General features: G+C 39.6%; 1 protein-coding gene across 1 annotated transcript; it reads right to left on the bottom strand.

Annotated features, from left to right (window-relative positions):
* Positions 1–1043: 1043 nt before the first annotated feature.
* On the bottom strand, positions 1044–19729 carry LOC122562945 (thioredoxin-like). The gene is made up of 5 exons (XM_043716249.1): positions 19553–19729; positions 12560–12664; positions 5972–6031; positions 3638–3703; positions 1044–1179 (listed from the first exon to the last, which is right to left on the bottom strand). Exons 1-5 carry the CDS (start codon positions 19577–19579, stop codon positions 1117–1119), a joined length of 321 nt encoding a protein of 106 aa, XP_043572184.1. The 5' UTR covers positions 19580–19729; the 3' UTR covers positions 1044–1116.
* Positions 19730–20080: the final 351 nt, after the last annotated feature.

Below are 20080 nucleotides of genomic sequence, written 5' to 3'. Positions count from 1 at the left end.
CTCTATCTGTGTGTGGAGAGTGTTTCTGTCTCTCTGTGTGCGGAATGTGTGTCTGTCTCTCTGTGTGTGGAGAGTGTGTCTGTCTCTCTGTGTGTGGAGAGTGTGTCTGTCTCTCTCTGTGTGCGGAGAGTGTGTCTGTCTCCCTGTGTGTGGAGAGTGTGTCTGTTCTGTGTGTGGAGAGTGTGTCTGTCTCTCTGTGTGTGGAGAGTGTGTCTGTCTCTCTGTGTGTGGAGAGTGTGTTTGTCTCTCTGTGTGTGTGGAGAGTGTGTCTGTCTCTCTGTGTGGAGAGTGTTTCTGTCTCTCTGTGTGCGGAGAGTGTGTCTGTCTCTCTGTGTGTGGAGAGTGTGTCTGTCTCTATCTGTGTGGAGAGTGTGTCTGTCTCTCTCTGTGTGTGGAGAGTGTGTCTGTCTCTCTGTGTGTGGAGAGTGTCTCTGTGTGTGTGTGTGGTGAGTGTGTCTGTCTCTCTGTGTGTGGAGAGTGTGTCTGTCTCTCTGTGTACGGAGAGTGTGTCTGTCTCTATCTGTGCGGAGAGTGTGTCTATCTCTCTGTGTGTGGAGAGTGTGTCTGTCTCTCTGTGTGTGGAGAGTGTGTCTGTCTCTCACTGTGTGTGGAGAGTGTTTCTGTCTCTCTCTGTGCGGAATGTGTGTCTGTCTCTCTCTGTGTGAGAGTGTGTCTCTGTGTGTGTGTGTGGAGAGTGTGTCTGTCTCTCTGTGTGTGGAGAGTGTGTCTGTCTCTCTGTGTGTGGAGAGTGTGTCTGTCTCTCTCTGTGTGTGGAGAGTGTGTCAAGGGGGGGTAGATATAGGACTGATGTTAGGGGTAGGTTCTTCACTCAGCGAGTCGTACGTTCATGGAATGCCCTGCCAGTAGCAGTGGTGGACTCTCCCTCTTTATGGGCATTTAAGCGGGCATTGGATAGGTATATGGAGGATAGTGGGTTAGTATAGGTTAGGTGGGCTTGGATCGGCGCAACATCGAGGGCCAAAGGGCCTGTACTGCGCTGTATTCTTCTATGTTCTATGTAACTCATATCAAAGACAACCAAATGCTTTTACAATAAACTAAGATTTATTATTGATTCATGTTTGGTTTGAAACCATGGTTTCATTTGGATTAACATTAACAATATTCTTGAATTTTCTCTTCCAGTTTGCTTGAATTGGCTCCAGAAAATTCAAACAGCTAAAGGAAAAAGAAAGATTAATAAATAAAAATTCAAGCATGTCTGAATCAGTGAGCAACATTTAAAACTAAACCTTCAGGCAGGTATTCAGCAAAGGGATATGGAGAAAAGCAAGAGGTTACACTGAAGTTGCTTTCTAACTGTAACCAAAACCTGGAAAAACTCAGTAGCTCAGACAGTACCTGTGGAGAAAAACAGTTAATGACAAAGTCATTGACCATAAATGCTTATTCTGATTTTTATCCAGACATGCTGCTTGATCTACTCAGTCTTTCCAGCTTTCTAATACTTCTTTCTGATTTACAACATCCCTAGTATTTTGAGTCTATAGTGTCAAATCTCAACTAGTATTGATGGCAATAACTGACATGGATTGAGAAATGGTTAGACAGAAAACAAAACATAAAATGTGTAATTGTCGAAGTGGAAGGTTGTATGAGTGGGGGATCATAAGAATATATTGAATGCAGAAATCAATGTAATATGGTAGTGTAATGGTAACTACAACCACTTGAATGAGGCAACTGTACACTCAGTTCATTAAATCACCTTAGGGAAGAAAACTTGTTATTCCTCTGTGGTTCTAGCCAACAGTAACATGGTTAAGTCTGAAATGGCTGAACAAGTGACTCAGTTCAAGAGCATTTCAGGATAAGCAAATAATTCTGGCCCAACTAATGACACCCACAACTGCTGAATGACTGAAAGAAACCCCCCCTCCCAAAAAATCCATCATTCAAGCACAAGTACACACACAATCCATTATCAGAAATCTGAAAAGTTCCAAAATCTGAAGATTTTTTCGTGCAGATTTCTCTCCACAACGAGGTTGCATGGGAGGAAACAGTTAATCCAATTCCACACCAACATGGTGGCAGGCATCAATTTTGTCTCAGGGCCCTTAGTAATCACTGATGAGTCTGCTGTTCGGTAAGATTTTAAAAAATTCACCGTTAAACTGTCACTTATTCTGAAATCTGAAAACTCTGAATTCCAAACTCCAGCTGGTCCAAAGGGTTTCAGATAAAAGGATTGTGTTCCATACAAATAGGTTGTGAATAAAGAACTCCCCCTTATTAGATTAGATTAGATTAGATTAGACCAGCTGGTCCAAAGGGTTTCAGATAAAAGGATTGTGTTCCATACAAATAGGTTGTGAATAAAGAACTCCCCCTTATGGATGTCAACAAACCAGAGAGTCTGATGTGTAGTTTCCCCAAATGGTGAGACCACCCCCTGCTATTTGAACACCACCAGCAATGAGTCAAGGCCCTTAAATATCTCAAGGACATCAGGTCTCCAGGAAGGATGACTTCCAGCGTTCCTATCTAGGGTTTGATTATGGGCATTGAAACCCACCACCCTAGATCAAATAGTTCACACCAGCTGCAAAACATCAAATTTCATTAATACTACCAAATCACACTAATATTGAGATACTAAGGCTGATGGCCATGGTCGCATACACGGTCATGGCCAAAATCGCAGGCTTTAAGGAGTTCCAATTAAAGTCGTCGAGAGACGCAGAGCGGATTACGCAAGAAATCCCAGAGCAGAGTCTTGATGGCTAAAGGCACAACCACCACTGTCGAATGAAAATTAAAAGAAAAACAGATGTGCAAGATTTTACAGGTGCAAGAATGCAGAGGCTTGTTCGTGCGCTAATACGTTTTTTTACATAGGTCAAACTTATTCAAATTCATTCTCATTAATGATAAATCAATTAATGCAGGCTGCAATGATTTGACTGTATCATTCCAATGAAGACTTTTCAGGGTACAGCTGATATGCAAAGTGGACAATGTGTTAAAAAGTGAACAATTTGTTTAGATGGGATTCTCTGAAGACCAAGGTCTCCACAATATCCTTTCTTGCCCAGCTTCTCTTTACTCTCCCAAACTGCAGCTCAATCATTATGAAGTTAACAAAGTATTTGGTTTTGTGTGAACATAAACAAAGGCATGGACCGGCTGGGCCAAACACTCAATCCTTTTGGTTCAGAGGTCAAAATTGTCATCTCCCGTTTGTAGTTGGGCAGACAAATTCCGTAGCTTGCTCTGCAGCTTCTGGATTTAAAGTGTCAGCTTATGGCTACATGCCATCTTCATGGTCAGTTTAATCCTAAATAGGAGATTCATAGCACTTCATTAATAGGAAGTTTGCATTTACTATGTACGGATCAACTTCGGTTCAAGTGATAGTTCATGGCAAGGTCTGAATGGAGCTGTGGTGGATATTCTCAGGCAAATTGGAGATGGAACTGTAGTCTTTATGCCTGTTAAAAATTATATAAGAATACTGGTAGATTTAGGTTAAGGAGCTTTCCTTTGAACAACTGTGCTCTTGTAGTGCCTGAAGCCACTATTGTTAAATTGGGGTAAATTTTGGAAAATGTTTAGGCAAGTATTTTCCCCCGTGTCACATTTGTGATCATCATTTAACTCTCCAAAAACTTACCAAGGCTCCATTCTTGTAGAATTGGAATGTTGGCATGCATTTAATGCCACAGCTTTCAGCAATCTCCTAAAGATGACAAATAAGTTAGCTCAAGTTAGAGGTTTATAAAATAATGAGATGCATCAAAAAGGTAAATAGACTTCTCCCTGGGGTGGAGAAGTCCAAAACTAGAGGGCATAGGTTTTGGGTGAAAGGGGAAAAATATAAAAAGGCACCTAAAGGGCAACTTTATCATGCAAAGGGTGGTGCATGTATGGAATGAGCTGCCAGAGGAAGTGGAGGAGATTGGTACAATTACAACATATGAAAGACATCTGGATGGGTATATGAATAGGAAAGGTTTGTAGGAATATTGGCCAATGGGACTAGACTAATTTAGGATATCTGGGCAGCATGGAGGAGTTGGATCAAAGGGTCTGTTTTCATACTATAAATCTCTTGACTTTATAACATCAGGTAAAACCCATACAGCGAATATTATCTTGTGTGACTCAATGAAAAATTCAAATCCCTGTATTTAATGCATGTAAGGTGATGTAACAAAGGTCAAAGCAATTTAAAAGGAGTCAATGAGATGGATGAGGGGCAGCTGCCTCTGCTGGAGAAGATCAAAGCTAGCTTATTCAAGGGTGATGTCAGGAAGCTCTGCGTCAACACATCACACAATTTCCTACCAACTGAACAGAACCAAGGCAGGTCAGAGGCATTGGGACACAGATCAGTCTTGATCTAATGCAATATTACAAAAGCTTCAAGGTGGAATGGACTTTCATTGTTTGGAGTCCCAGTTTTTTGAACACTGGGTTTCAATCTACCTGGCTGAAAATTAATTCACAGTTTGTCAAAATCCATGAACAAGTGCTTTAAGGCAATACAGAAAAATGATACAGCACAGAAAGAAGCCAGTCTATACATCATGCCTGCATCCCCTCAAAGGACTCTCAGTTCCTCACTCTTGTTCTTTCTCCCAGAGCCCTGCAAAAAGCTTCACTGACTACATATCCAATCCCAATTTGGGATCTGATATTAAATCAGATTCCTGTAGTGCATGCGCCATAATTAGTTGTTTTTCTTCCCTCCCCTCACATCATATCTGGTTGTTTTGCCAATGATCTCAAGCAATCAATTCTAATACCCTAAACTCTAATACTCGAGTAACAGTCAAATCTTTTTGACTACTTTTTAAGGTTAAATGTATGGGGTCGACTATTACATGGATACTTCTTTTGAGAGGCTGAAATTCATCCCTATCAAAATTCATATATTGTTTCATTAGCAGAAGCCCAACTGATCGCTAAATGAATAAAAAAGGCCCCCCCCCAAAAAATTATGCTAATTCTGAAAAACCCCAAGCAAAACACAACAGCCAGCGGACTGGAAGACTGGGAGCAGAGCGGAAACCTAGCAGACTGGAAACCTGGAGTGGGACGTGAAGGTGGGCACACTGATTCAAACGTTGATCTGTTGTCTGTGAAGAACTAGGGTCAGCCTTTACACAGGACATTTAGAAATTTGCAGATTTGTCCAAAAAAATTTAAAAATAGGATTTTGACTTTTACATGAGATCAACTATTATTACTTGAAGCGACTGGGCTTGTATACCCTTGAGTTTAGAAGACAGAGGGGATCTGATTGAGACGTATAAGATTATGAAAGGATTGGACACTCTGGCAGCAGGAAACATATTTCCGCTGATGGGTGAGTGCTGAACCAGAGGACACAGCTTAAAAATGCGGGGTAGACCATTTAGGACAGAGATGAGGAGAAACTTCTTCACCCAGAGACTGGTGGCTGTGTGGAATGCTCTGCCCCAGAGGGCAGTGGAGGCCCAGTCTCTGGATTCATTTAAGAAAGAGTTGGATAGAGCTCTCAAAGATAGTGGAATCAAGGGTTATGGAGATAAGGCAGGAACAGGATACTGATTAGGAATGATCAGCCATGATCATATTGAATGGCGGTGCAAGCTCGAAGGGCTGAATGGCCTACTCCTGCACCTATTGTCTATTGAGTATATATGGTATTTAAAATCTTTGCTTTGTTTAAATCTATGAAAACCCTCTACGACTTAGAACATCTATCAACTCCAATTTGTTTAAAAGAGAATATCCCCAGTTTCTCCAATCTCTTCAAGTAACTGAAATCTTTCATGCCTGATACTGTTCCTGTGCACTCATTTTAAGGCCCCAATGTCCTTTCCATAGAGACTTGGTCATAAGTGTACACCTAGAAAAGAGTCTGTGCTTTCTTAAGAATGCTCAGTCTATAACAGATCACAGGAACTGGCAATAAATATTTGACTATTGATCCACACTTAGTTTGCTGGATTTAACTTACTTGTGCATCATCCACATCTGTCTCACAGAAAATTATGTCTTTATATTTCTCTGCCAATTTCTGTCGAGATAAAATATTTTGTTAGTGAAACTGTACTGAAACTTATTCTGGTTGTATTTAACTGTATTTCAGGTTATTCCACAGATCAGCATCAGTGTTTAAAAAAAACCCCAGAAAATAAAAGGACATGCGAAAAGAAAGGGTGGTCAACTTTCTATTGAGATAATCATTTTTGTTAATGATACTGAAGACACATAGGTGGAATTAAGATACAGATTGGTCATATTTTAGTGAACTGTAAACAGGCTCCTGTTCCTAGTATTCAGCTACGTCCATGAAATTCAATTCATTCTTTAGGGCTTTTGCTTGATGATCATCTTAACTAGGTTAAAAAACAAACTATGCTCAAAGACTTTCTTTTGCACATTTTAAGGCTATTTAACAATATTTTATGCTCTTATGTTTCCTATTACAAGGAATTATCAGGCGTGCACTAACAAATGCTTGAGTGTTGCATTGATTTATTTAAAGTTCAACTATTTTCAGTTCTGAAGAGTCCCAGACTCAATTCTGCTTTCTTCCCACAGAAGCTGCCAAACCTGTTGAGTTTCTCCAACAATTTGTTTTTGTTTCAGACCTCCAGCACCTGCAGTTCCAGTTTAATTCACCTGGTTCAACCCAGAGACGTCCACATCATGAAATACATGACTGTCTTACACTTATTCATTTGAAATCCAAGATTCACATCTGTATTTATTCAGTTTACTCTCAAGACATATTTAGTTAAAAACTGTTCAACATCAGAAAAGGTGCTTTCAATACCCATGTTAGTTCTTAATATGCAATCCAACAATTAAGATTGACCATACTGAGTGATTATGGCACAGGAGGCCATTCAGTCCAGCCCAAAAGAGTCCATGCTATTTCCCTGCAGAGCAAACCAGCAATCCCATTCCAAGGGCAGTAAACATGCAGGGCTAAAGTGAGCATTCCCTTTCCTTAAAAATCAATAATCTCTTTTCAGACAAATGTCATGTCATTACTACACACAAAGAAAACCTTTTCTTTAGATCTTTCACTTCTTGACCAAAACCTTAAAATGTGACCCTCCCATGCCACACAAAGAGCTTTTGCTTTTATTTAAAATAGTTAGAATTTTATACACCTCTACTCAATTTTCTTTGTCCCAGCACAGAACATTCCCAGTTTGCAAAAGTGGGGGGGGAAATCAGTGTCTGAAGAGAGGGACTAGAAAAGCAAAATTTGATACTTTTAATGGCACACTACAAGTTAGTGGCAATTCAGTCTAGTCAAGAATCTGAGCATTACTTTGACATGGGAGTGGTTGAGGTGAATAATACAGATGCATTTATGGGAAAGTTATCCAAGTACACGCGAAAAGAGTAGGATAGATTGAGAGGATTAGAGGATGCAGAATAAGAGGAGGCTGATGCAAAGAATGAAAGAAATAGACTTGACTGCTGAATAACAATCAGAGATCTCAAAACACTTTCAGTTCTGCAAGTTTTGAAAAGATTTGTAGCTCAAGTTGAGGTTTTGGATGTAGGTTTGCTTGCTGAGCTGGAAGGTTTATTTCCAGACATTTCGTTACCCTACTAGGTAACACCTTCAGTGGCCTCAGGCGAAGCAATGCTAAAAATTCCTGCTTTCTATTTATGTTTGGATTTCTTGTGGTGAAGTCACTTCCTGTTCCTTTTCTCAGAGGTGGTAGAAGAAACCCAAACATAAATAGAAAGCAGGAACTTTCAGCATTGCTGAGGCCCACTGAAGATATTATCTAACAGGGTAATGAAAAACCTGGAAATGAACCTCCCAGCTCAGCAAGAAAACCTACATTCAAAACTTTAGGTTTAATCAAGAACATTTGAAGTGTGATTACTATTCTGGTGGAAAGAGTGCAACCAATTTGCATGTAGCAAATTTGCAAACAGCAATGTGATAACATCCTAATAATCTTTTTGAATTGATTAATAGAGAACTAAAGATAAGGTTCCTTCTCTTTGAAGCAACGCCATGGCATGTTTCCACCCAAACAGGGCCTTGATTTAGCATCCTTTCCAAACAAATACACCTTTGACAATGCAATACTTCCTCAATGCTGCATAGAGTGTGTTTGATTTGAATTTTGCATTTCAGTATTAGATTACAACCCTAATTTGGAATAACTTGACTCAAGAATTGACAATGGTACGAACTCAACCACAGCAGACACTAGCACAGACCAGATTGAATGATCTACTGTGCTTCAATACTTGCAAGTCTAAACCTAATAACACATCAACAACAATTGTGTGTTAAGTACTAACCAAATAAATTGAGGAATGTTACTTAAAACAGGATGATGGTAGATAGGTAATACAAGAGCACATGGAGGAAGTCACCAGTCACTGTCACCAAGAATAGGCATGTAAATGCAGCAGGTGGCAAAGACAAGTGGTCTTCACAGCACGGGAATGAGTACAGACTACAGATCGTGTAATTGTGAGCCCTGGTGAGACCACATGTAGTTTTGCTTTTTTTCAAGTCAGAGGAATGATCTTCTTGCTATGGAGGGACTGCCATGAAGGTTTATTAAATCATTTCTTGGATTGGCAGGGAACAGGAAAAACTAGATTAGTTATGTATTCACTTGTGGTTAGACTAATAAGACACAATTTCAGAAAACTATAAAATTTTAACAGGATTGGACAGGGCAGGAGGTTAATTCCCAATGATTGGTGAGTCCAATGAAGGTTTACAGTCAAACGATAAGAGGTAGGTCATTTGGTGCTGAGAGAAGGAGAAATTTCTTTATCCAGTGTTGAGCTTGTGGAATTCTTCATCACAAAAGGTAGTCGAGGCCAAGTTAGGTACATTTCTTAGGGCTAAAAGTATATAAAAAAAAACAAGAGAACACAGGTACAGAATACCAAGTTGAATGATCAGCCATTATCAACAGAATTGCAGAGCTGGCTCAAAGGGCCAAATGGCCACCTGCTCCTTTTTTCAAAGTTTTTCTATGTTCCTCTTTATCACAATTCTTCACATATAGAGGATGTGGTCCTGCATATTCAGTGCGACAAGTCAGGTATCAAATTAAGTCGACCTGAAAAGGATCATAATATTGGGATTTTTGCAAGTGCAAATTTGCATTGAAGAAATCAGACTAAAAGTGGTAATATGGTCTACTGCTGCTCCTTGGTCATAAATTCAAACATCCATCCACACTCCTTGTAACAAACGAATCCTAATGTTTAAAATGATTTCAAACAGATCATGATTCTTCAGACAGCAGACTTTCACTGTATAGCAGACTGCTACCTAGAAAATAATGCAACATTAACAAAGAGATAAATGTCATTGAAATTCAAAAGGGAGGAATGCAAATTAAAATTTAAACAGCACAAAATAAGTTTGCTTACCTAGTTCAATGTAAGTTAACAGAAATAAATTACAAAAAAGAAAGCGAGTATTTTATGAGAGGGGATACGCAATACAAAGTTTGTGGTCATGAATACAGTACAGACCCCGACCACTACATAGTTGCTCATACGTAAGGTGAAGTGGTTCTTGTTAACTTTGTAAGTAGTCAGATGCTATTTAAAGGGAAAAAGGACGAATGACAAAGTTTTCTACTTTTTCCGCACTGTTATCCTGCTTCATATAATGGCAATTTTAGTCTATCTCACATAAATAAAGATTGACAAGGATATTGCCAGGGTTGGAGGGTTCAGTAAAGTAGTGACAAAGTTTCTTTCTTTCAGAGAATCAGAAATAAATCTAAATTTTTCCCTTACAATGCTCACAGAACCTCAGAAACTAAGGTTCAAAACTTAAAGCTAATAATGTAAAATTATTGAGTGATTAACTAAGCAAGGCTTTAGTTCTTGATTCCTGGAAGAAATTCAGCTTCCTCAATGTTTCCTTTGCAAACCTTATGGAAAAAGAAAATTCTTCTTACACTTTTGTTCAACCTTCAGTTTATCTGTACCTATCAACATTATTGGCTGAACTGTCTTCCTCTGGCCATTAGTGGAACCCCCATTTTTACCATTCTTAACCTCAACTTCAAGATGTTTTTAAACATCTCACACTATGCCTCAGCTCTCAAAGTCAACGCGGGTTCAAGATTTTAACAATGCTCACTTAGTTGAAAACGTCAACAATTAAATCACAACTCATACTTTGACACTGCTAATCAGCAAGTTCTGACAAGGCATACCAAATTCTTTTCAGTCTTTAGCTGTAGTGTCCTGTATCGTAGACACTGTCCATCACAGCTGACTTTGAAGTCTCCTCTATGTCAGGGAGACAGAACACCAACTCATGGAGTGTATCAGGGAAAATGTCTGGGACACATGAAACAACCCCACCACCATGTGGCTGGCCACTTCAGCTGCCCCGGCGACACACAAAACCTGGACCTCTTCCTCTGGCAAATCCAAGCCAACCGACAAGTGGAGGAAGAATTCCTCATCTTCTGCCTTTTGACCCTTCAACATCAATTTCACTAGTTTCCAAATCTCCTACTGCCCTCCCAGATACCTTCCCCTGGACCCCAACACCCCCACCCCATTACCTCTCAGACCCCCTTCCCCCTCCACATTCCGGATGACAAGCTTATGTCCAAAACATAACTCGCCTGCTCCCCAGAAGCCGTCTGACCTCCTACACTCTTCCAGTGCCACACTTTGACAGTGACCAAAGTCAGGGTAATTTCTAGTTACACCATATCTTGACAACTGAATTCAGAACTGGAAAGTGATCTGCTGGCGATATCCATGAAAGGAAATCAGTTTTTATATTTCATTCTTTTGTAAACCCTTTACCACTTAAGTATGACATTTGAAAGGAACAGACTTAACCCATTACCAAAAATAGATTTTAAAGGGAACTTAAAAATGTGACATGTTGGTCTTGTGGCAGTGGTAGTACTGCTACTTCTGAATCTGAAAGCTCAGTTCATTTTTCTCCTGGTCTCGAGGTATGGCAAACCCATCTGATCAAGCTAATTACAAATACTAATAATGTTCTATTCTTACTGCTGTCTAGTGTTCATTGGAAAATTTGTCAGGTTCACAACTTGTTTGGCTGCATTTTTGATTTCATCTTACTGGTCATCAATTTGTAGTTTAGAGGCAGGAAAACTATCCACTGCACCACATGAACTTCATAAACATGTTTATGACCAGTTTAATAAACAAAGGAATAATTAACTTTGCAGTAGAACAGACAGGTAAACAGTGTGTCCTTAAAATGATCCAAGGATTAAACAGAACAATTCTTGTTTGCATGAAGTACCCCTGAAATTAAACAACTGAGTCTGCTTTTGTCAAGGAATTATTTCTGAGCAGATCTCAAGACAGGTAAACGATGATATATCATCTCCGAACTAAGCAGAGATGAACTCTCTGTCTGTGCTTGCAGATTGTACGGCAACAGCAGATGGAAGAAACACCTTGCATTTTTAACTTCACTGGCTTGAAATATCTAATTGGCTTGTTGTTCTTTTCATTCTAAAAGGGAGTTATTCAGTGGAAATGCTCATTTCAAATCCAGAAGGCAAAACGAATTTTAGTAATGTCAGAAATTATGGCACAAAGACTTCTTACCAATTAGGTAAGTAAAGGTATTTTAAAAATAAATATTACACAAAGGCTCATGAAACTGCTGCCCACTCTCTGCTCCCAGTCACCACTAAATTCAATTACTACGCAGCAATACTGACACGGATGTACTGACAATGAATTGAAGTCAGAGCTAATCTATGCAATAAACAAGTAGTCAAATAATGCTTGTGTGGTTTATACATTTGTAAAGATCTATTTTAAAAGAATTAATTAGTTGGTCAATTTATGACAAATTGAAACTTCCTGCTATGTTCTGGAAATTGTTTATTTCCCCAGCCACAGTCTTCTGGTTCCATGCTCCCAGAATTTCCCGTTAAACTGTACTCTTACGATACTTATAAGACATTCTTTAAAATCAAGTTATCTGGATAATTAACTGTCTAAATGGCTCACTCCAATTTTGTTTTTGCTAACGCATCCAAGACACACACTGAAGGCAGTTCACTGCATTAAGACACTATTAATGAAAGTTGTTGTTGGGACTCAGTCATCTGAACTGTTTTGAAATCAGTCTCGACATCTAGGCATCATTCAACCAGAATATTGTATTTAGCATAAACATCCTAAACTCTAGTTCATAGATTTGGGAATATGGCTCAGTATTCTACTTTCTTAACCAATGCTCCAAAGCAGCTTGACAGGTGTTCCATTATTCCAAGAATGCTTTCAGTATAATTTAGCTTCTGCACTTTTTTTGTCACCACAAACATAGTATCTTACAAATATATCTATTTAATCTAACTTGCCCTTACGTTGGCTTCTTACAGAAACTTGGTTGTTTCCCCTCAGGAGTTTGGCATCATCTGAAAAACCTGCTCACTTTGCACATTATGAACCCTTAGTTTCATTTCCAACACAACACTCCTAATACGTACCTGTTACTTTCAAGAACTTGCACCTGTCTAAAACCATCATTGAAGTCTTTCTGGAAATGAACAATGGTTTTATTGGTACTTACTTGGAACTCTGGCTTTATCTTTTGACAAGGGCTACACCATGTTGCAGAGAAGTCAATAATCACCAGTTTGCATCCTGCCTCCTTAAGTACCATTTCAAAATCTTTCTGAAAAATAACAGTATTACATCAAGAATACTTAACTGGTAATACACTGTCGGTCAGAATCACAGCTCATATTACCAAGAAAATGTTGTGATACTTTGTTAAACAAATGCAAACATGGAATTACCACATCCCTTTGCAATATTTTCTTACGTGTATTATGACACAGTGGTAAACCCTCCTGCTAATTAAACAAACACACAAAAAAGCTCACCCCACCTGTTCAAGTATAAGTGATACAGAACTAGCCAAATTCCACTATTTAACAAAAAATATCAATTTTATACTTTAACTCTAAAAGTGAACATTAAACAACTATTTACACCTAAGCCTCGTTTCTCTTAAAAGTCTTATCTACCTCCCACTCTAACAATATATTGATCCAATAAAGCCTCTATTAAATTTACAGCAACTTAACGTTTTCAATATCAGACAGCAGCTATCATCTCTGGTGTCAATCTTCCTGGGTCATCTTCGGTCTTCTGTTACAAAGATGTTTCATATGAAAAAGGTATCCCTGACAGAATGTGGTGAATAGCAGTCTTTCAAATGGCAGATGGTGCTCTTTCTGGCTAAATGTCCAAAATGCCTGCTTTTTATACCCGCAACATCGGGTTCTCTCATTGAATCAATGTTGTCAAAACAGTAAAATTCAAATTCAATTGTTTTATAGTATCTTGGGGATAAATAAAACCAATTGGTTAAATGTGAACTGTGGTGTAACCCTAATCCTATCGCAGGTGACAACCAAACGTTACATTTTCAAATTGCCTAGTATACTTTTTACCTGCTAGTCAGTCACACAGGTGCTTACCAGTTTTTGAGCTTTCACTCTCTTAAAGATACATTACATGCCATCAACTTCATAATAACTCTTAAAACATAGTTAACATTGCTTTTGGGCAAAGAGTGACATTAGATAGCCCTGGGGTCTGCAAATAGTTCATGAGTTGCATGAAACTTTTAAGCACTTCATTCTAGGTTCTAAGCGTTTTCCAGTTGTCCTAGAAAGCCTGAAAAGTTTAAGAAAAATTAAGCCAAGAACCCGGTGTTTAAATGCAAGGATAAAATGCCAAATATTGCATTTGTACAGGATAATGAGACCATTTTTGAAGTACTTGTAGAGTTCCGGACATCCTCCTATAGGCAGGACATTATTAAATTGTAAATCTTTTCTGCAGCCTTTCCAAAGAGGGTTTGAGTTATAAGGAGAGGGTAGATTAGGCTGGGTCTTGTTTCAATGGAGCATAGGAAGTTGAGGGGTGACTATATTGTAGTTCATAAAAATTATTTTATATATACGGTGAATTTCAAAAGGTCTTTCCCCTACTGAGTTCAAAACTAGAGGGCATACTTTTAAGAGAGGAATAAGATTTATAAGGGACCTAAGGGACTTTCAAAAAGAGTGGTTCATATGTGGAATAAACGGCCAGGAGGAATTAGATGCAGGTACAATCACAAAATGTAGAAGATATTTGGACAGACTTGTGAACAGGAAAGGTTTAGAGCGATATGATCCAAAGGATCTTTTTCGCGCTGTATGACTAACTACATAGTACCTTTAATTCAAAGAAGTTTAACTCAAGTATTTTTAAAAATTCAAGAATCCAGCAGAGTAAGTTAAATTAAGATGAACAAAATTAAAGCAATTGTAGTAGGCAGCCTTACCGAAAACAGTTAGAGTTTAGAGTTAAGTTTATAATAGATAATTTTTTTCTATAAATTTAGGCTTTTAAAAATTTCCACTTTTGGAGAATTTTGGAAAATTTCTATGATGCATAGCTCATATGCACCAATGATTGACAGATTCGAGTGGCTCAGGCAGTGGTCAGAAAATTGGTTAGTGCATGAATCCTTATCATCCAGGACTGTTATGGGTAGACATTTCTGAGGAGTCGTCATTTTTCATTTGAAATATTAATTTTTCATCTCTCCAGAAACACTGCCAGAGCTGTTGATTTTCTCCAACACTTAATTCTATCACTATTGATTTGTCAACGATAGAGAATAGATGCACAGTAAGACAAAACAGAAACAAGAGCCATAAACAATACCGACTTTATGTTGTACAAGTTGAAGATGGTACAAAACATTTATTGTCAAGTCTGACCACACCCACCGACAAGATCGGCATCAAGTTTATGAAATATCAGATAAAGGAGCCATGACTCAAATCATTGTAAGTGACTCATGCAAATGCTACTTCCTCAGTTAACAAATTAGTGGGAGCGGCTCCTCCAATGTGAAGCAAATATAACTTAAGTTGATAACTGCAAATACTGAAGCAGTGCCAGTGCCATGTCACCAAGCCCTAGCAAAACCCAGCCACTGGAAGCAGCAACTTCAGCTGGCAGTATCAGTCATCAGTTTAACAGTTGCCTGTCTGCGCTGTACCTTACATACACTCCAAGTGGTAAAGGAAGACATTGGGCTTTGCTTGCTGCAGAAACACCCATGTAACTCAAAACACTAGAGAAGTGTAATTTGCATGACTGGGGATAACTATGCCTTGGCTGCAACGTTCACTTAGAACATTACAGCGCAGTACAGATGCTTCGGCCCTCGATGTTGCGCCGACCTATCATACCAATCTGAAGCCCATCTAACCAACACTATTCCATGTACAATTATATGCTTGTCCAATGACGACTTAAACGTACTTAAAGTTGGCGAATCTACTACCGTTGCAGGCAAAGCATTCCATACCCTTACTACTGAGTAAAGAAACTACCTCTGACATCTGTCCTCTATCTATCACCCCTCAATTTAAAGCTATACCCCCTCGTGCTCACCATCACCATACTTGGATAAAGGCTCTCGCTGTCCACCCTATCTAACCCTCTGATTATCTTATATGTCTCTATTAAGTCACCTCTCAACCTTCATCTCTCTAACGAAAACAGCCTCAAGTCCTTCAGCCTTTCCTTGTAAGACCTTCCCTCCATACCAACAACATCCTAGTAAATCTCCTCTGCACCCTTTCCAAAGCTTCCACATCCTTCTTATAATGCAGTGACCTGAACTGTACACAATACTCCAAGTGCGGCCACACCAGAGTTTTGTACAGCTGCAGCATAACCTCATGGTTCTGGAACTCGATCCCTCTATTAAAAGCTAAAACACTATGCCTTCTTAACAACCCTGTCAACCTGGGTGGCAACTTTCAAGGAAGTGTGTACATGGACACCGAGATCTCTCCGCTCATCTACACTACCAAGAATCTTATCATTAGCCCAGTACTTTGCATTTCGGTTACTCTGACCAAAGTGAACCATCTCACGCTTGTCCGCATTAAACTCCATTTGCCACCTCTCAGCCCACCAGCTTATCTATGTCTCTCTGTAACCTAGAACATCCTTCGTCACTATCCACAACTCCACCAACCTTAGTGTCGTCTGCAAATTTAAGGTACTCTATTTTTTTTGTTGGTTAGCTCTCTGTTCATTCCTCATCCCAAAATAAACCCAATAATTCCTTTACAAAAAGGAAGAAAGAACCAGTCAAAGTGAGGTAAGCAGTTACAAGACTTGAAACTTTGCAGGTCCCACGTGAAGAAATTTAGGCAGTCACTAAAATCTATGCAGCACTGAAGAGTTCATTTGATCCATCATGCTTGGGGCGGGTTCTTTGGAAAAACATATCTACCTTGCTTTACACCCCAGCTCCTATCACATATCCCAGTAGAATTTTACTTACGTTCGTAGGCAGTTCCTTTTTCAAAATTACTATTGAATCGGCTTTCAATTGTCTTTATGGCAGGGCACCCCAGATCACAATAACTTGCTATGCAAAAATAATACTGATTTCCTCAATAAGAAAATCTTAGATATGCATAATTTGGCTAATGACCATTTGGTCAGTGAAAGCAGTTACCCATCTACTCAAAACAAAATGGATTAGATTTAGAAATCAGTACTTAGACACGTAGTAACTAAACCACCACGGTAATAAGCAAAACTTTTTTCATTTTGCTTAAAACACAATATTTATTATAATAATCATTAATTACATGAGCAAAACATTTTGACTGTGCTGGCAATTCCTATTTTTAGTTTGCAGCAGGCAAAACAGAATTAGAGTTCAGGAAGAGCCATTTAGGAAAGCAAGGACGCTGAAGGATGACAAAGCAAGATTTTGATCAGAACGTTAATTTACGTCAATGGCCTGTGCTGTATATTTATTGATTTCAAGGGCAATAAAACAGCTGAAGTAAAGCTAAGCAAGTTTTCGACAATGAGAACTAATCTTTTGAAACAACGTATGCAAAATAATGCAAGACAAACCTTTGAAGGAAAAGGAAATCTTGGTGCCTTTTGGTTGAAATTGTGAATAGTGTTCAATTACCAGAAAGCTCATTACCTGTAGTGTTGTATGTACTGTGTATGTAATGTTGATGTAATACTTTTAAACAGAATTGTTCAATTATCTGTTAATTTTAGCTTTTCAAACAACATATATGAAGTTAGCATAGCATTGCCCTCAATCAGAACACAATCCTTAAAGTTGGTCAGCTCACTTTCAAAAATAACTCAAATTTAATTGAATGGATCACAACAGCAAATCTGATGACAACTCCATGAAAAGTGAGATGCGCGAAGTGGTGAGTCTCCATTATGCAGGTTTTAAAGGTCTGGTTAAAAAGTAACTTGGGCAGAACTATTACCGACACAAGTGATCAAAACATAAATGTTATAAATGTAACCAGCCCAAATACAAAAATAAAACAAACCTGACAAAAATAATTAGCTAACTTTTATGCCAAGCAATTTTGCAGGCTTTAGACAATTCAAGTCAAATGACAAAAACTGAAAGCTAATAAAAAAAAAATCAACTTTGCAGCTTTAATTAACTTCATCACGTGGCATCATAAAGCAACTAAGAATAATTAACTTATTCCATGACACTAATGGTCATTAAATTCAAAGGGAATGGGTGGGGACAGAAACACCATTGAAGTTCATGTGCTAGAAGAGCTTATCGCATGAAGGAAAGAGAACATTTATTGAATAAGGATTTGCAGACCAGTTTTATTTAGTAGTTTCTTACCCGCTGCAAAACAAAGCATTTCAGGAGCATTTCTCCCCACAGAAGTACAGACTTTAAGGGAATATGTCTGTAGCTCCTCTCTTTAATACACTCAGGTGTTGGGCTGTTAAGTTAAAAATTGAGGGAGACGAATTCAAGCTTCAATATAAACTAAATTATCTCAAAGGCCATTATTACCCCCTTCCAAAACAAATAGGAAACTTTGAAACACAATGAAATCACAGTACAGCCATGCTCTCTCTATTCATCCATCTTGCTGACCCAACCAAACAGGAAAAGGAGCATTTTTTTCCATTGTTCTATATAAACAAGAGGCACTAACATGTGTCAAAGTTTGTAGATGACACTAAGATGAGTGGCAGAGCAAAGCATGCAGAGGAAAATAGATACTTTCAAGTGAGTCGGCAAAGGTCTGGCAGATGGAATACATTGTTAATAAATGTGAAGTCATTCATTATGGTAGGACTAACAGTAAAAAGAATTATTACTTGAATTGTAAAAAGTTGCAGCATGCTGCTATGCAGAGGTACCTGGGTCTCCTTGTGCATGAATCAGCAGGGGTTGGTCTGCAGGTACAACAAGTATATAGGAAGGCAAATGGAATTTTGTCCTTCATTGCTAAAGAAATGAGTTTAAAAGCAGGGAGGTTATGTTGCAGCCGTAAAGGGTGCTGGTAAGAACACACCTGGAATACTGGGAGAAAGTGAGGGCTATAGATGCTGGAGATGAGTGTCAAAACATGTGGTAGTGGAAAAGCACAGCGGTCAGGTAGCATCTGAGAAGCACAAGCTCTGGGGCTTATGCTCGAAATGTTGACTCTCCTCCTTGGACCATGGCTGACCAGCTATGCTTTTCCATCACCACACTTTTTGACTCACACCTGGAGTACTTCATGCAGTTTTGGTCTCCTCACTTGAGAAAATATGTACTGGCACTAGAGGGAGTGCAGAGGAGGTTCATTACTTGAGTTGAGGGATTGGTTTATGAGGAGAAACAGGGTAGACTGGGATTATATTCATTGGAATTTAGAAGGTGGGAGGGTCAGAATCTTAAAACAATAAGAAATTATCAAGGGAATAGATACAATAGAAGTAGAGGATTTGTTTCCACTAGCAGGTGAAATTGGACGAGAGAAAGCCTCAAGATTAGAGGGAGCAGATTTAGGGCTGAATTGAGAAGGAACTTCTTCACCCAGATGGTCGTAAATCTATAGACTTCCTTGTCCATTGAAGCTACTTCTGTAAACATTTTAAAGTTAAGATAGATTGTTTGAACAATAAAAGAATTAAGGGATACTGTGAGAACGCAGGTCAGTGGAGGGAGTCCGCGAACCGATCAGCCATGATCTTGCTGAATGGCGGAGCAGGCTCGAAGGGCCAGATGCCTACTCCTGCTCCTAGATCTTACGCTCTAATGCAAACATCAAACCATCGTCACCGTGAAAAGTAAAGCAAAGATCACCGAACGACATAATTTCCTCGCCCTTATTCCTCATAGCTCGCTTCCTGCGGGATGGCGAATGCCTTTCCTCGCCTAGCGGCTATGCCGCCCACGCCCCATACCCGAGACTCAAGCGAATGATTTATAACATTAAAACCGGGAGGGGAGAGAGGGAGACTGTTGGTCCCGGGAATGGAACGCCTGCCCGGAGGCGGGTGGAGGAAAGGGGTAACGGCTCATTCAAAGCGCCTCGAGACTGCAGGATAGGGGACAAAATAAAATGGTCGACCTTCCTGCAGCGCGGCTCTTGGACTCCAACGGTGGAAATTGCAGAGAAAACCTCAGCTGGTCTGTTAGCTTCTGTGGGGGAAGAGGGAAAATTTCGGGTCCAGAATTCGAACTAACCTGGCTCTCCAGTGTCCGCACTCCCATTTTCCGTTTATCTCAGTCGCGTGCGCGCAAGCCTGAAGCAGGATATTGCACCGTTACCTACAGCCCCGTGAGCTAATGCAAGCGAACTGCACCACACAGCGGTATACGTCTGTGACGTTGCACGCCGGGGGATATCGATAGATCATAAGAAGAGGGCGCTCATTGTAAAACTGCGCACGCGCACCCAGGGTCTTGTGGCGTAATGGAAATACACGCACGCCTGGAGTGGGAGTGAGTGTGGGTGGTGGGGTACTTGAGTTTAGTCTGGAGATGTGTTATAACATTTCTGAATAGGTGTGTTTAGAAAATATTCATGGTTGTATGTGTTCGTTCTGTCAGTACTTCTGAAATTGTTTTAAAGACACTCGCGAAATTTGCAACTGGGTCCGTGGCCCAGATACCCTCGATTTCTTTGCATAGTCACCACGCTCAACTCCGCCCCCAAGCCCAACTCCGCCCCCACGCCGATCTCCGTCTCCGTCCCCGCCCCCGCCCCCAGGC

Source organism: Chiloscyllium plagiosum, chromosome 2, assembly GCF_004010195.1.
Source record: "Chiloscyllium plagiosum isolate BGI_BamShark_2017 chromosome 2, ASM401019v2, whole genome shotgun sequence".
In the NCBI taxonomy this organism is placed as follows: Eukaryota; Metazoa; Chordata; class Chondrichthyes; order Orectolobiformes; family Hemiscylliidae; genus Chiloscyllium; species Chiloscyllium plagiosum.
The sequence above is the reverse complement of the archived record's forward strand: the minus strand, read 5'-3'. Positions and strand labels throughout refer to the sequence as shown.

Excerpts from the sequence above, each read along its gene's own strand:
- LOC122562945 (XM_043716249.1), bottom strand. The coding sequence starts at position 19,579 with ATGGGAGTGCGGACACTGGAGAGCCAG. Across the intron at positions 3,704-5,971 it reads CAGATGTGGATGATGCACAA|GAGATTGCTGAAAGCTGTGG; the intron begins GTAAGTTAAATC and ends TGTCATCTTTAG. Across the intron at positions 1,180-3,637 it reads TCTACAAGAATGGAGCCTTG|CTGTTTGAATTTTCTGGAGC; the intron begins GTAAGTTTTTGG and ends TTTTTCCTTTAG.